The sequence below is a fragment of the Petaurus breviceps genome, unplaced genomic scaffold, assembly GCF_028583685.1.
Source record: "Petaurus breviceps papuanus isolate PSGF00001 unplaced genomic scaffold, PetGlider_PUasm1.0 306, whole genome shotgun sequence".
Taxonomy (NCBI): Eukaryota; Metazoa; Chordata; class Mammalia; order Diprotodontia; family Petauridae; genus Petaurus; species Petaurus breviceps.
In genome coordinates this window covers 88,304-105,915 of record NW_027186063.1, presented here as the reverse complement: position 1 = coordinate 105,915, position 17,612 = coordinate 88,304, and the positions used below count along the sequence as shown (strand labels likewise).

Sequence of the window (17,612 nt, the reverse complement as noted above, 5' to 3'; positions counted from 1 at the left end):
AGTACATAGAGCAACTGACTTGGCTGAGGAAGTTGTTTGATTCCAATCCTGCATTAGATGCTTACTCGCTATGTGTCCTGGACAAGTCACTTAAGTCACTTAACCTCTCAGTTTTAGTTTCCTTATCTATAAAATGGGTATGATAATAGTACCTACTTTATAGACATGTGAGTATCAAATGTCAAAACATTCATAAAACAATTTGCAAGCCTATATAAAATTTTAGCTATATTGTTTCATACATTTGCTTTACATACGTTCATTATACCTTAAATTTTTTCATCTTTCATCTCTGAATGCTACCTTTAATTTAGGTGGCTAAACAAAATTCAATTATTTTGAATATATACTAACATTATCGCTGAAAATGACTAATTTCACAAGGTCCTGAGCTAGATCCAATAATCCCTGCCCCCTAGAAGTTTATGGCCAAGGAAAACCTTCCTGACATATATGGAGCTGCAGAGAATAAGATTGAAACCTAAAGAAATATATGATTGGGCATGATTATATGATTGTTGACTGATGGATGGTGATCCTTAGCTGAAGTCCTTCCCTGATTCCTTGTTGTGGAGTTGAGCATGGATTTTGGAAGGTGAGGCTAGTGTCTTGTAAGTTCTAGCAGATGCTACCCATCGGGAAATGTTATGACTATGGGACCAAACCATTAGACTGTGAGTTATTTCATTAGAATATGAACTACTGGGGGCGGCCAGGTGGCTCAGCGAGTAAGAGCACCGGCTCCAGTGTCGGGATGACCTGGGTCAAATCCAGGCTCAGATACTCAGCACCACACCCAGAAATAACTGGCCGTGTAACCTTGAGCAAGTTACTTAACCCCGATTGCTTTAAAAAAAAATAATAAAAAAAGAATATGAATCCTTAAAAGAAGGGATTGTTATGGGGGGGGAGGGGGAGTTGCCCTTCTTCGTATCAGTGCCTGTGAACTTTCTTCTTCATCATCTCCACCTCCTGACTTCTCTGACTTCCTTCAAGTCTCAGCCAAAATCCCATGTTTTGCAAAGAGCCTTTATCCAGTCTTCCTTAATGCAAGTGCTCTTTCCCAGACTATCTGCAGTTTATCTTGTATATGTCTTCCTTTTACATCGAGTGTTCATGTTACATTATAAGCAAAGGCTGTTGTTGCCACCATTATTTTTTGGTTCTCCTTTCTTTATATCCCCAGCGCTTAGCACAGTGCCTGCCACATAGGGGGCGATTAATAAATGCTAACTGAATGGTGACTAACTGATGAAGCTGAGATATAGAATGTCAGAGTCCTGGTATAAGACTACAATGACTCTGTTACATTGCAGTGATGTTTAGAGTGGTTAAGAAGCAAATGGCAGGAGGGAAATATGACCCAATTTCCTCTAAGACCAACACTGTTTCCAGAACTGAATGAATTTAGAATGTCAGAGCTGGATGAGAACTGAGGAATGACCTAGTCTAAAGCCTTCTTTGCATGAATGGGGAAACAAATTTGGGGAAGAAAGCTAACTTATACAAAGTTAAAAATTAAGTACTTTGAAATATGAAATAGGGGCGGCTGGGTGGCACAGTAGATAGAGCACTGGCCCTGGAGTCAGGAGTACCTGAGTTCAAATCTGGCCTCAGACACTTAACACTCACTAGCCATGTGACCTTGGGCAAGTCACTTAACCCCAATTACTCTGCCCTCCCCCCTCCAAAAAGCAAAAAAAATATATATATGAAATATTATTCCTTCATCTATTTTTATACTACACACAAGAGATTTGCAATCTTACCAGAGCTTCAGTCATAGTCAATCAGTCAATAAAAATAATCTCTTTAGTGCCCTATTCTTTAACTTAATTGTATAGAAGGTACCACCAAGCATCTTAGAGAGGGTTTTCTTATCTGGGAGTTCAACTTAAATAAAATTACAGATCCAATCCCTATATTCTTCATATACTTATATGCATATGTGCTATTTTCCCCAGGAGTATATAAGCATAAGTTGTCTCTTTTTTGTTGTTGTAGCCCCATTACCTAGGCTAATGTTAGATAAACCCAAAGATCCCAGCTATTGTTTCAGTATTTGACAAAAACTGTTGAGAAAGTTGGAAAGGAGTCTAGCAAAAACTAGTTTTATGCCAGCATCTCATAAGGTATCTCAGGACAAGCTCCAAATGGGTATATGACTGAGACAATGCAAGGTGACATCACAAACATATTAGAAAAGTAGGAAAAGAATTAATCTGTCAGTTCTTTAAATGTGGGAAGAGTTTATGACTAAACAAGAGATAGAGATGTTCACAGGAGGTAAAATGGACAATTTTGATTACATTAAATGAAATAGTTTTGTACAAATAAAACCATTGCAGCTAAAATTATAAGAAGAAAGTAAATGGGAAAAATCTCTCTTTTTTTGGCTTTATTTTAGACTCAAGCACCAGAACACAAATAGAGAATAGAGAAAAGAAAAAAATATCATAAACTTAAATATTAGAACTTAAATACAAAGAAAAGAAAAAAGCATATCATGTGCATAGCAGAACATAAGAAAGCATTCAAAATATGTAATGATAAAACTTCATTTCAAGAAAACCTGTATGATAAATATTACACATTTTATTGAGAGTTGTCCTTCTTTTCTTTGCTTCCTCAAAAGTTTTCTTTTGTTCCCTGTTGTGAACTTTTTATTTTGTTCTTTTTTATGCCCTTCCCTTCCCCCACCCCTGAATGCTACAATTAAGTGTGGATATACTACTGTATAAATATATATACATACACATATACATATCTACATGTATATACATGCATATATAGACATGTACTTTCATTAATAAATTGATCTTTGTTTTTATATTTGTGCGTATCTCGTTTCCTGTCCCTACTGATTCCTCTACTTTACTTCTACCCACTACCTAGCCCTTCTATTACTTAGCCAACCCCCCCCCAAAGATGCCTCCCCTATCTTACCATTCCCACAAATCTAAGCACCCTTCTGTATATTCCTATAGTCTATGCCCTCACCTTCCCCTCTAGAGATCCTTTCCTTATCTTTCCACTCCCATTGATCTAAGCACCCTTTTATATCCCCCTTTAAGCTATTCCCTCACCCTACCCTCTAAAGATGCCTCTTTTGCCTCTTCCTCCTCCCTACCCCCTTACCATTTTATTTTTTTCTGAATTTAGAACATTTTTATACCCTTTTAGATATACAGGTATTGTTCCCTCTTAAACCCATTCCCAGTGAAAGTAGGTTACCAGAACTATTATCCCTCCTCTCCCATCTAATTCCTCTGTATCAGTTCTTCCTCTTGCATCTGATATATATAAAATAATTACTTTTTTAGGTGTTCCTAAATGACTTTACTTTTTAAAGTACTCAGGTCTACCTCAACCTTTCTTATGAACTACCCAATTACTAATGACCATTTTAGAAATATACAAAATTTACATATATAAAAAGTAACCAATCTGTCCTTTAATTGATCTTTAGTATATACTTTTTGTTTCTCTTGGCTCTTGTATGCTAAATATTCTATTATGTTCAGGATTTTTTTAAACAAAGTTGTAAAAGTCTGATAGTTGATCAAACATTCATCTTTTTCCCATTCAGAATTATGCTTAACTTTACTATGCATGATATTTTCAGCCTGAGCCCCAGTTCTTTTGCTCTTTGATATATATTGTTCTAAGATCTATAGCCCTTTAGTGTCTCTGCTGCTAAGTATTGTGTGATTCTAATGGTGGCACCATCATATTTAAATTGATTATTTCCTTGTTGCTTTTAATATTTTATCCTTGAACTGAGGTTTTGGAATTTGAATATAATATTCTTATGAGTTTTCCTCATAGTATCTCTTTCAAGTGGTATTCAATGGACTTTTTCTATTTGCCTCTCCCTCCACCCTGGTCTACTGCTTCAGGACAATTTTATTTAATTATTTCTTGTATTATTGTATCAAGATTCTTTTTTTCACCATAACTTTTTGGCAGTGCTTTTTCTTCTTGATCTCTTCTCCAGATAAGGTGTTTTTCTTATAAGATGTTTCACCTTCTCTTCTATTTTTTTTTCATTCTTCATATTTTGTTTAATTATTTCTTGATCTCTTATAACTTCACTGGCTTCACCTTGTCCATTTCTAATGTTTGAGGTATCATTTTCTTCCTTAAGATTATGGATCTCCATTTCTACTTTGTAGACCTTCTTTTCATAATCTTCTTGTTTTTCTTTAATTATTCTTTTTTTTCTCATCTCTCATTTGATTTTTAAATTCTTTTTTAAGTTTTTCTGTAAATTTTTGGGGGTCATGTGATTGTTATCATTAGTCTTTGAGAGAGAAGAGGGTTTGCTTTGATATCCTCCTCTGAAGATGAGGCCCCATCTTCTCTATTCCCATAATAACTTTCTGTGGTTAGATACTTTCTCCATTTCCTATACATCTTTTTTTTAATAATATACATTTTTCTTTTTAATAGCTTAAATTTTGTAATCACCTCTAAACCTGGGGTGTGGGGGATGTTGCCTCTTGTCTAAGATCTCACTTTTCCCTTCTGGCCTGGAATCAGAACCTATAAAACCAGGCATGGGCAGCTTTCCACAGGACTGCTGCTGTGAATAGCTCTAAGATTCTGATCACATAGTATAGCAAACTCTCTATTTATTCAGCAGTAAGTTAAAGCCAAACATTCACAGAAACCAAAGTACAGCATTCATAATGTTATAACATAACAACTTATCAACAAAGTGGTCACATAGTTTTCACCAAAGTGACCTCATAGTTTTAAGCAAAAGATATCATTTGGTAAGTCCATAATTCAATCATCCTTAATGATTTAAGGAGCAAACCTTCTTAAAGGACACAAAGTACAAAGGTCAAAGTTCTACACCCCTAGGTCAAAGTAAATCATGATCTTCTCAGTCAGCATTAAATACAAAAGAAGAGGTCTTTTCATCTTGACTTAAGGCTGGTTCTCAGATTCCATGGTTCCTCTTCAATGGGTTCTGCTCCCTGTATCTACCCAACTGTCACCTGGATTCACAGGCAGGTAGATCTCAGCTCCTTATCCAGCTCCTCGTCCAGTTCCATATTAAAGATCACAGTGTCTGGTCCACCTCAAGCCCTTCACAGTTTCTGTTTCTTGGAAGACAAAACTTAACAGAGCCACAATAACATTCATTCACATTGCCAGTACCATCATTAATTCACTATCTGCTTGTGAAATCAACACAAAACCACCAACAAGGTCCGAGAACTCAACATACATCATCAGTATGGTCCCAGGACCTCTGCAATCTTCCTCTAGGACTTCTGTAAACAGAAAACAAGAAAATCTACTTTCAGGGCTTCCAATAAGGTCCCACAGCTTCTGTACAAAGTATTACAAACACAAATCAACACAGACAGAACAAACAGTGCTTGACCAATACAAAGTTCCCCTTCTCACTTCTGCTCTTTCCCAGCTTGGGCCTCTTCTTATATATTGTCATTAACTCCTCCCTGTTCCATCCCTTCCTCTTGCATCAGCAAGTTCCTCCCACTGTGGGCTTCACAAGTTCTGTTTCTTAACAAAGACTTGATATAATAATGGGCAAGGCTCAAAAGAAACTTCAACTGAAACAAAGTGCTAAATAATTGAATAGCTGAAACACAGAACTAAATACTTCTTTGCTTGCCATTACAGAGCCAAATACCCAGCCTTCTATAAGTTCCCACAGCCAGGGGCATTCTTCCTTATTGTTTCTATGCTTACCATGCACGTGCTGGTTCCTTCTAGCCCCCACTGCTAGCTGCTTTCTGTAGCACAGCTGGGTCTGGTGTTCATTGTCAGCAGAGGTTCTCTCAATCTTCCCTGTCTTAGGCACCCAACTCCCATCACTATCCTGTGGTAAAAATTCTACTGGCTGAGTCCGAGGTGTCCTCCTAACCCAGCAATCCCTAGGTCTTGACACTTGTTGTTAAAGTGGTCCCTAGCCTGGAAGTGTTTATTCTTCATCCTGGGATTTTTCTTCTGATCCCAAATTGTCCCAGGATGACCCCAACTGTGCTCCTGTTCTTATTTATTTTTGTCCACACTTTCTTCATCCTAAGATGCTACTTTATCTCTTTTGTGGGGGAAAATCTTGAGATCTTGGAATTTTCTGACCCACTCCACATTCTTCCTAGAATCCTCTCAACTGGGAATAAATCTTAATAGCAAAGTTTCTCTAATAAAGGTCTCATTTTAGAAATATATAAGCAACTGATTAGAAAAGATTAGGAGCTATTCCCCAATTGATAAATAGTAAAAGTATATGAACAAACAGTTTATAGAGTAAGAAATCCAAGTTATCAATTTCTACATAAAAATGTTCAAAATCACTAATAATTAGAGGAATGCAAGTGAAAATAATTGTGAGTTTCTACCTCATTAATCAGATTAGCAAAACTGATAAAACAAAGGAAAATAATAAATGCTGGAGGGGTTGTGACATGACAGGCATATTAATAAAATGTTGGTGTGGTTGTGAAATGCAAATCAAAACAATTTTGAGGCACCACCTTACACCTATCAGATTGTCTAAAATGAAAGAAAAGGAAAATAACAAATGTTGGAAGAGATATGAAAAATTGTGACACTAGTGCTCTGTTGATGGAATTGTGAACTGGTTCAACAATTCTAAATAATGATTCATAACTATGTCCAAAGTGTTATAAAACTGTTCTATAGAACTTTAACATAGGAATACCACCATTATGTCTGTATCCCAAAGAGATTTAGAGGGAGAGAGAAGAAGAAAAAGAAGAAGGAAGAGGAGGAGGAAGAAGAAGAAGAAGAAGAGAGAAGGAGGAGGAGAAAGAGAAAGAGAAAAAGAAAGAAAAGGACTTATGTGTACAAAAATATTTATAGAAGCTCTTCTTGTTGTGGAAAAGAATTGGAAATTGAGGGAGGGAATGCCCATCAATTGTAGAGTAGCTGAACAGTTTATAGTATATGATTTTGATGGAATTTTCTCATTCATTTTTCAGTCATGTCTGACTTTTCATGTTGTCTTTTGGGAGTTTCTTGGAAAAGTGGTGAAGTGGTTTGCCATTTCCTTCAACAGCTCAATTTACAGATGAGGAATCTGAGGCAAACATGGTTAAGTGACTTGTCCAGGATTACATAGCTAGTAAACGTCTGAGGCTAGATTTGAACTCAGGAAGATGAATCTTTCTGACTACAGGCCTGCTATTCTATTCATTGTGCCACCTACATTCCCATTTTGGTTAAATACTATCATGTTACAAGAAGTGATGAGCAGGATGGTTTCAGAATAAAACAGTCTAGGAAGACATATCAACTGATGCAAAGTGAAGTGAGCAGAATTAGAACATTGTACATGGTAACATCAGTATTGTAATGATGACCAATTGTGAAAGACTTGGCTACTCTGATTAAGGCAATGACCAAACACAATTCAAAAGGACTTACCATGAAAATTTTTGTTCACTTCCAAAGAAAGAACTGAAGGAGTCTGAGTGCACATTGAAACCCATTTTTCTTTTGCTTTTGTGTTTTTCTTGTTTGTTTTGGTCTGTATTTTCTTTTACAACATGGCTAATTTGGAAATAAGTTTTTCATGACTGCACATATGTAAACTATATCAAATTGCTTGCCTTCTCAAGAAAGATGAAGAAGAGGGAGAGGAAGAATTTGGAACTTGATTTTTAAAAAAAGAATATTAAGAATTGTTGTGGTTTTATGATATAACCAATGCAGTAATTTCTTCTGATTTACTCTACACAATGATAACAGGGGCTTTGTTTATCTTCTTTTCTTATCAGGAGAGAGGAAGAGGGAAAACAAAAAGAAAGCAGATTATCTGCATTTTTTTAATTTTATTTTTTTGATAATTAAGGTTTTTTTTTTGCCTTCTGGAGGGCAATTGGGGTTAAGAAACTTGCCCAAGCTTACACAGCTAGTTTTTTTGTGTGTGGGTGTTAAGTGTCTGAGGCCAGAACCCAACTTGGGTCCTCCTGACTCCGGGGCCAGCGCTTTACTCACTGCACCACCTAGCCACCCAGATAATTAAGTCTTATACAATCTTGCTCCAACCTACCTTTCCATGCTTATTTTACATTGCTCTCCTTCATGGACTTTATGTTTTAACCAAACCAATCTGATTGCTGTTCCATGTATACAACATTCCAGGTCCTATCTCTGTACCCAGGTGATGGCCCTCTCCATCCATCCTTTCCTTAGATTCATAGAATGCCTAAATATGTTCAAAGCTCAACTCAAGTACCATCTCATACAGGAAGAGTATTCTGCTTAGCTCTACCTACTAATGCCCTCCCCGAGACATTATTTTGCATACATTTTGTATTTAATTGTACATATTTATACAAATATGTGTAAATGGGAAGGTAGATGGCATAATGGATAGAGTGCTAGACCTGGAGTCAGGAAGACCTGAGATCAGAACATACCTAGGACACTTATTAATTATATGACCCTGGGCAAGTCACTTAACTTCTCTCAAACTCAGTTTCCTTATATGTAAAATGAGGATAGTGCAACTAGTTGGTGAAGTGAATAGAGTACCAGGAAACCAGGAAGACTCCTCTTCAGGAGTTCAAATCTGGCCTCAGACACCTACTAGTTGTGTGACCCTGGACAAGTCACTTAACCTTGTTTACCTCAGTTTCCTCATCTGTAAAATGAGCTGGAGAAGGAAATGGCAAACCACTCCACTACCTTTGGCAAGAAAACCACAACTGGAACAACAAGAGTTAGATATGACAAAACAACAACAACAAATGGAGATGATAATAGCAGCTAATTCTTTAGGTTGTTGTGAGAATCCAGTGAGAACTTATGTAAAGCACTTTGCAAATCATAAAGCATTATATAAATTTCCATTATAAATAGTCATATACACTTATTATTAATAATAATAATAGCTAGCATGTGCTAGCTGCCTATTCTGTACCAGGCACATCAATATAGACTGATATATCTAATATATTATACACAGCATGTATGACATATATGTATAGATACATACACACATGTTATTTCCCTTAATAGTTTGTAAATCTCTTGAAGGCTGGGAGTATTTCTTTGGTATATTTCTACCCACTTTACCTGGAACAGTGTCTGGTACATAGTAGGAGCTTAATAAATTCCTGTTGTATTCATGAAAGCAAACTCATTGGTGGGGGTTCATGCACTATGGTTTTCTAGCAGATGTGAGTCAAGTGCCTCAAACAGAGAATTGCTTGTCTAGGGGTTCCCACAGTTAAATTGTGGAGAGCAATGGTCTAAAGTCCTGAAAAAAGGAAGAATTAATTAATAATTAATAAAGTAAGAAGTCCTGCCTCTGGTATTCAAAATTCTTTACACTTTTGTGCCTACAAACCATCTTCTTGTATTAGTCCCCTTATATGTATACCATGTTCAAAAAAAAATGGATGACTTGCCATTGCCTGATTACATCCTATCTTCTTCCTCTGTACTTAGAGTCCCCTTAAATATTCATTAGTTTTCCCCAACCAACTCCACCAATTAAAGTTTCTTTTTTTTATCCTTCAGGGCTCAACTCAGATTCACTTCATCCATAAAATTTCCAGACCTACCTGAGTGAAACTAATCTCTTCCTCCTCAAGTTTCTCAAAGCTCTTTACTTCCATCTTGTTCTCTTTAGTCTCCAAGAAATTATAGTTTTTCTACATTTGTGTTTTCCCTAAATTAGATCATAAGCTCTAAGAGAACAATATCTGTGGGTTTTTTGTCTTTTTTGGGGGGGAGGAGGGAAGGCAGGGCAACTGGGGTTAAGTGACTTGCCCAAGGTCCCACAGCTGATAAGTGTTAAATGCCTGAGGCTGGATTTAAACTCAGGTCCTCTTGACTTCAGTCCCAATGTTCTATTCACTGCACTACCTAGCTGTCCCTTTTTGTTGTTTGGTTTTTGTTTTATTTTTGAGGGGGGAAGGCAAGGCAATTGGTGTTAAGTGAATTGCTAAAGGTCATAAAGCTAGGAAGTGTGTCAAGTGTCTAAGTTAGATTTGAACCCAGGTCCTTCTGACTCCAGGGTCAATACTCTATTCACTGCACCACCTAGCTTCCCCAATATCCATGTTAAATCTATGCATTCTCCTTCCAAGCACAATGCCTTGCAGATAGTAGGTCTCTGATAAATAAGAAATGGGGCAGTTAGGTGGCACAGTGAATAGATGAGCATTCTAATTAAACATGAGCCTCATTAGAAATCATCTATAACAAAACTCCACTTGAAGTTTTCCAATAAGAGGGAATTCACTACCTCTCAAGGCAGCCGATTCCAGTTTTCAACAGCTCTAATTGGTGGAGAGGTTTTCTTATAATGAGCCTAAATTTGCCCTTTAAGCTCCAACAATTCCTACTAGTTCTGCCCTCTGAAACAACATAAACAAGTCACATACCTATTCTACATGACAGCCATCTTGTAGCTGTTATTGATTCTCCACTAAATATTTTTTTTTCCTCCAAAAGAAACATCTCCACTTCCTTTGACTGGCCTTTTATATTGTTGTCTCTAAAATGGTATAATTGAAAAAGCACAGGAGACTTGACTTGAAATCCTGATTCTCTTACTTTATTAGAAGTGGAACCTGGGGCAACTCACTTCGGTACTCTGGGCCTACTGCCTTCTCTACAAGATCATCCTTTACAGTTTTAAATCATATGATGCTATAAGCATTGTATCAGTCAACCAAAAAATAGATGACTATTTGTTAAGATGATGTACAGGGGATTTATGTTCAAGGACAGGGTAAACTAGCTAAACTTTGGGTCTCTTCCTGTCTCTGAAATTCTGTGAATATAGGTGCAATTTTTGTGTGGGGAGGGAGGTGAAGAGGAGAGATCAGGAGGGAATTTAGTAGAGATATATAATGGACTAAAACCCAGTTCTTCAGACTCCCTAACTCTTTCAACTAAATTACCCTTCCCCTAATCATTCCCAGTAGAAATGAAAAATACAAGGTCCCTAATGGCCTTATAAACAGTCATTTCATGGTCCTGCCCTGGAGTCTCCCTAAAGGCTTTCCTTGGGGACATAGGTACCTTTCATTGCTCCCTTTCACTTCCTAGAAGAGGCCAGTGGTAGGGGAAGTACTGATTTAGGACCTACCTCCTACTCTTTGCCCTCTTCTTCAGGTGGTATTTGGAAAGCACAGAGGAGGACAACTCCAAACTCCATTCATAGATACTAGATCCTGTGGATACAGCCTAAGCCGAGCTCCAGGTCTTAAGGGTAAGAATATTAGTCAGATAAAGAGGAAATATAATCAGGGACTAGGAGTTCTAGAAGGACATGGGTGGCAGGGTGGTGAAGTACCATCAGTCGAAGCTCATTACATGCCTAGAAAGATAACATCAAGGAGGATAATTATGGTCTCTTCCAATAGTCTATATAGGGCTGATTGAGGTGACAGGGCTGAGCTTCTTTTAAAGGATCAAGGTAGGGAGGAGATGAGCCTATTTTGTGAGACAGGGTATTTGGGAGGCTTAAAGTCTATTGTTCTGTCCTTACTGATATGATCAATAGCTTGTGTGTGGTCTGTGAAGGAGATAGATTTAATGTGCTTAGAAATAAAGCTGAACCACTCATCCTAGGTTTCATTTAATCATCCTGTACTACCTCAGTCTCAACACCTTCCTCTTTGTCTCTTATTGTTCTGTATTTCTTTTCCTTCAAGGAAAACTTTCTTCCCTACAGCCCGTATTATTAGAACTATTAATATTTATATAGCACTGTTAAGTTAACAAATGGATCTCTCTCTCTCTTTCTCTCTCTCTCTCCCCCCTCCCCCTCCCCATGGACATACATATACACAGACACAAAGTTTGAGGTAGGTAATAAGGTGGTATAAGTATTATTATGGACTTGAAATAAAGGAGAGTTCAAATCTGGATTCAAGTCCTTGCTAATTGTGCAACTCTGGGCAAGTAACTTAGCCTTAGTTTCCTCATCTGTAAAATGGGGTGATAATAGCTCTCTACCTCCTAGACTTGTAGTAATGGGAAGATGAAATAATATTTTAAAGGACTTTGAAAATCTTAAAACAGAACATAAATTTTAGCTATTATTATACTATTATACAGATAAGAAAACAGATTTAAAGAGATCTTTTAATTGGTTTCTATTCTTACCCCAGTGTTAATTGCCACTAACTTCCTAACTCCTCATCTAATTGTCTTTCCACTTCATCTCTGTGCCTTATCCCCCTCCAAATCTGTTCTTCCCACTTGGAATGCCCTCCTGATGACCCATCCCTATATTTTTCCCTTCTTCCTCATCTCATTCAATATGTCACCTCTTCCATCTGATTCAGTTTTATAAACTGTAAAATAGGAAGTATAATTTCATCTACTTCATAGCGTTATTGTGAGGATGAAAAAAGAGAATAGCTATAAAGTTCTTAGCACAGTGTCTAGCACACAGTACATGCTTAATAAATGCATGTTCTTTTTCCATTCACTAATAGACCAAACCAGATTCTCTCATTTCTCGCTTTCCACTAGTGCGTCTTAAGCATTATAGTATTTAAATTGGTACAGATATCAAAAATTATGTCCTAGTGGAATGGGGTAGGGGGAAAGGAAGAAAGGAAAAACAGGTGTAGAGACATAGATGTGAAGATGCTATCTGAACGCTATTAGTTCTGTAAACCTGGAGACCAGGCTTAAAACCCCGACTCTTTCACTAATTTGTTAAGTTACCTTGACCAAATAACTTCCATCTCTCTTGGTTTCTCTTCCCTCATTACTTAATATGAAAGTTTAGATTAAATTACCTCTACAATTCTTTCCAGCTGGAGAATTTAAGGGTTCTGCAATGCCTAAGAAATGAAGAGCTCCTGCAGTTAGTCAACAACATTGATTGAATATCCACTGTATGCAGAGTCCCATGAAAGGCATCAAAGAAATAAGAGACGTTCTTGGGTATCTGTGAGCTAAAGATCAGTTGGTGAAATAAGACAGAGAAGTGGAAAATGACAAGTAAGAATGTGGAAATATAACTGATATCTCTGAGGTTTTGAGTTCAGAAGGACCAGAAGGTATGATCAGAGTGGACTCAGATTATTTATTCATTTATTAATTATTTGACAAGCCATTTATATTCATAGTACAGATATATATATATATATATTTTTTTTAATTCACTTTATTTATTTATTTTGCCCTTTTTGGAAGGCAATTGGGGTTAAGTAACTTGCCCAAGGTTACACGGCTAGTTGTTTTGTGTGTGTGTGTGTGTGTGTGTGTGTGTGTGTGTGTGTGTTAAATGTCTGAGCCCGGAACCAAACTCAGGTCCTCCCGGGGCTGACGCTTTACTCACTGCACCACCTAGAAGCCCCCAGATATATATTTCTTGATCTTTTGGGTGCCACCTTTTGGGAAGTACACTGAGAAGCTTAATTGTGGCAACCAGGATGGTGAAGGAACTATAAATCACGTCATATAAGCATCAGTTTAAAGAACTAGAGTTGGATAGCTTAGGAAAAGAAGATTACAGGGGACATGATCCCTAAATTCAAGTACAGGAAGAATGATCATGTGGAATGGGGATTATACTTGTTGGGTTTATTTTTATTACCATTGTTATTAATTATCATTAATAATAATAATAGCTGGAGCTTAGCACTAAAAGTTTGCAAAAAACTTTACAGATATTATCTCATTTTATCCTCAGAACAACCTCAGGAGGCAAGTACTTTTGTTTTTCACATTTTACAGATGATGAAACTGAGAGAGTTTGAGACTTGCCTAGGGTCCCATAGCTACTAAGTGTCTGAGGCCAGATTTGAACTCAGATCTTCTTGGTATAGTGCTCCTTTCATTGCCCTAGGCCCCCTAACTTCTGGGTTTTACCTAGACAGCAGAAAGAGAAACAATGACTGTCTGGAACTTCCAGAGAGGCAGATTTGGATTGCATAGAAGGAAAAGCTTCTTAACAATGAGAGATGTCCAGAAGTAGAATGTGTCACCTCAACAGCGAGTGGGGTCCCTTTTTTACTGGAAATCCTTAACCAAAAAACTTTGTTGGGAATGTGATAAGGGAGATTCCTGTCCATGTACCAACTCGACTATGATGCAGTGGGTAAAACACTGGGCCTGAAATCAGGAAGACCTGGATTCAAATCTGGCCTTACTTATTACTTGCATGATCCTGGGTAAGTTACTTAACCTCTGTCTGCCTTGGCTTTCTCAGGTGTAAAATGGAAAAATAATAATACCTGTCTCATATAATTGTTGTAAGGACGAAATGAGATAATATTTCTAAAGCACTTAGCACAGTGTCTGGCACATAGTTGGTACTAAATAAATGTTTAAATAAATGACTCCTATTTCTTTAAAACTGTTAAGTTTACTAAGCACTTTCCTCAAGACAATCCTGTGAAGAGTACAGAGCGATTGTGATCATCCCCATTTTAAAAGTGATCAAATTAAAGTTGAGATGTTAAGAGACTGAGCACACAACTAGTAAGCGTCACAGTCAGAAGTCAAATGTAGATCTCCCAACATGTACAATTCTTCACATATCATGTATCAACCAAATCATTTCCCAAGTTATTTCCCAAACTCAATATTCCATCTCCCACTTGCCTCCCATTTTTGGAATGTTCTCCCTCTTCCCTGCTGTCCCCTGGAATCCCAAACTCCCTTCAAGGTTCACCTCAAGTGTCACCTCGGCAGAACCTTCTTTGAACACACCATAAGCTGTTGATATTCTTGATCTTCTCAAATTACCTAATTCACTTCTCTGTGTATATGCCCTGTTCTCTAAGAATGAGTAACTTGAAAGGACAATGTTGGTTTTAGCTTTAGGTCCTAAGCATGGTGCCTGAACTCTAATAGCCACTTAATAAATGCTTTTTCTAATACTCACTCTAATCTTTTCTATATGTGTACCTTCACTCATCAATGAGTTATAGTCACCTTAGTGAATTGAAGAGATTTCTGGAAGGAAGACACATACAACACACCCCTCAGGATTAGGAGAGGAATAGATTTCTTCCAAAGATATGCAGGAAAAATCAGACAAACAGCAGATCCTTCAAAGATGGTGGCAGAAGCCTTGGAGGCCCCTGATTCCTGCCCTTGGAAATATACTAAGCCTTGAACAGGATGGATGAAGAGGAGATCATTAGTTGGATAAAGATCACACATTCTGAGTGATCCATCTTCTGATACTGAGTGGCTTTATGCGCCTCAGGAGGCTTTGGCAGAAAAATGCCATCAGAGGCCTCATGACTGTTTAGGGGCTTCTTTGCTATTTGAGCTCACAGGTGCCATACACCTCAGGGAATGGTAAGGACTAGGAAAAAACTAGGTCATGAGATCTAATTCTTGGGATTTTGAGAAATCTAAAACAAATTGATTATTAATGCCTCAGGGTGTGTACATATAAAGTTAGTACTATTTGCCGTCCTCCACATTTCTGGGGAACAGATATGTAAGTAAAGGAGTTCACACAAACAATCTCCAACTTCTCAATGGAGTTAGAAAAAGTGGTGGTCTGAAGCCAGCTTAAACCAGCTTCACTAGAGCCAATTGTTAAAATTTCAGTGTAAGCATTTACACCTCAGAAGTTGGCAAATGTTATAACAAGAAAGTATGATTTAATATTTTCTTGATTATCTAGACTTTGAAAATGAAGGAGAAAACATGAATAATTCAGGTTAAAGCCAAAATTTCACCATGTGTACTATTTTTTAAAAGATCTAGTTGGTCAGCATTTACCAGAACATTCCAGACTGGAAACAAAAACCCACAAAGGTTTACAAATACAGAATTGGCACTTCATGAAGGTGTTCAGGGCAAGAAAGCAGTACATTAGTAATCATCAATTCATTAGATACTTATATACATGTTAACCTTACTATTCAGATATTTAAAATCAAGGTTTTTGAAACAGGGGGTCATTTCATGTTGGACAGATAGAGTAATTTTATATTTTCAGGGAGAAGATTAGTATGACAGTAGCACATCCTCCGGTAAATCTTCCCTGACCTATCCAACACTCAATGCTCATTTGCTCCTCTTAATTTATGCAGAACTTAATATTCATATTCTCATTTTTCATTTAGCACACACTGCCTGGTAGCACTTCTTGCCTTGTTATTTAATCTTGGAAATATATTCTAAATTTTGTTTTGTTTTGTTTTCCTTTAGGTCAAACATTTTCTAATTTCCATAAGGTTGCATCATGGGGACCAAAAAAAGGTACTCATAATTGTAAGGTCAGAGTCTGAGTTATCAAATCTTTTAATGGTAAAATATCACTGAGAAGGCAGTCATAGGTAAGCTCAGCTCAGGATAACCATGACAGCCTCCAATATCACTTCCCTGCATCCAGCCACTTTCCTGCTAATGGGAATCCCAGGACTAGAACATCTGCACATCTGGATCTCCATCCCTTTTTGTTCAGCCTATACCCTTGCCATGCTAGGTAACTGTACTCTGCTCTTCATCATCCGGACAGATCCTGCCCTCCATGAACCCATGTACCTCTTCTTGGCCATGTTGTCAGCCATTGATCTTGTCCTCTCCTCCTCTACACTTCCCAAGATGCTGGCAATCTTCTGGTTTGGGGATCATGAGATCAATTTCCATGCCTGCCTGACCCAAATGTTCTTCCTCCACTCCTTCTCAATTATGGAGTCAGCTGTCCTCCTGGCCATGGCCTTTGACCGTTTTGTGGCCATTTGTGAACCACTGCGATATGCCACAATACTGACACAGCCACTCATTGCCAAGATTGGAATGGCAGCTATAACCCGGGCAGTGACACTCATGACCCCTCTCCCCTTCCTACTCCGGCGTTTTCCCTACTGTCAGAGTCGAGTGATTGCCCACTGCTACTGTGAGCACATGGCAGTGGTGAAGCTAGCCTGTGGCAACACACGGTTCAACAATATCTATGGAATTGCAGTAGCTCTGGTAATAGTGGGGTTAGACCTGCTTTTTGTGGTCCTCTCCTATGCTCTGATACTTAGGGCAGTGCTGAGACTGGCCTCTCAGGAGGCTCGTTACAAGGCCTTTGGAACATGTGCCTCCCATGTGGGTGCCATTTTAGCTTTCTACACACCTGTTGTGATCTCATCAGTCATGCACCGGGTGGCCCGCCATGCTGCCCCCCATGTCCATATCCTTGCAGCCAACTTCTACCTGCTTTTCCCACCCATGGTCAACCCCATCATCTATGGAGTCAAAACAAAACAGATTCGTGAACGAGTCCTAGGTATATTCCAAAGAAAGAAAATCTAGAGGGGAACCAGTGAGTTGATCATGGGACTGTATGGGAAAAGGCAGGACAGAGTTTCCCATTTCTCCTCCCACCCCGGGTCCTGAACTTGGTCCCTAAGTGGAAGAAGGGGGAAAGGAAACACTTTTGCTTTCTCTGGGGACTGGTCTCCAATTACATGAACAGAAATAGTCTGTACTCCTGATTCAAATACTGGCATCCTTGCCCTTTGAGAAATACTGATCAAACACTGATAAGGCAAAGTCCCTCAGTGAATCTTAGACGAACAGGAGAGGATAAACACACACCTAAAACAGAGACACAAAAATATTTCCCAAATGGAAAACCAAAAAGCTCAAATTAATGAAGTAATCGTAAAGAG

At 38.0% G+C, this 17,612-nt stretch overlaps 1 protein-coding gene across 1 annotated transcript; it reads left to right on the top strand.

Moving 5' to 3' along the window:
• Positions 1–16,308: 16,308 nt before the first annotated feature.
• Positions 16,309–17,253, top strand: LOC138167797 (olfactory receptor 52K1-like). The gene has a single exon (XM_069096758.1). It carries the CDS (start codon positions 16,309–16,311, stop codon positions 17,251–17,253), a length of 945 nt encoding a protein of 314 aa, XP_068952859.1.
• Positions 17,254–17,612: the final 359 nt, after the last annotated feature.

Coding starts and splice junctions, on each gene's coding strand:
- LOC138167797 (XM_069096758.1), top strand. CDS start 16,309: ATGACAGCCTCCAATATCACTTCCCTGCATCCAGCCACTTTCCTGCTA.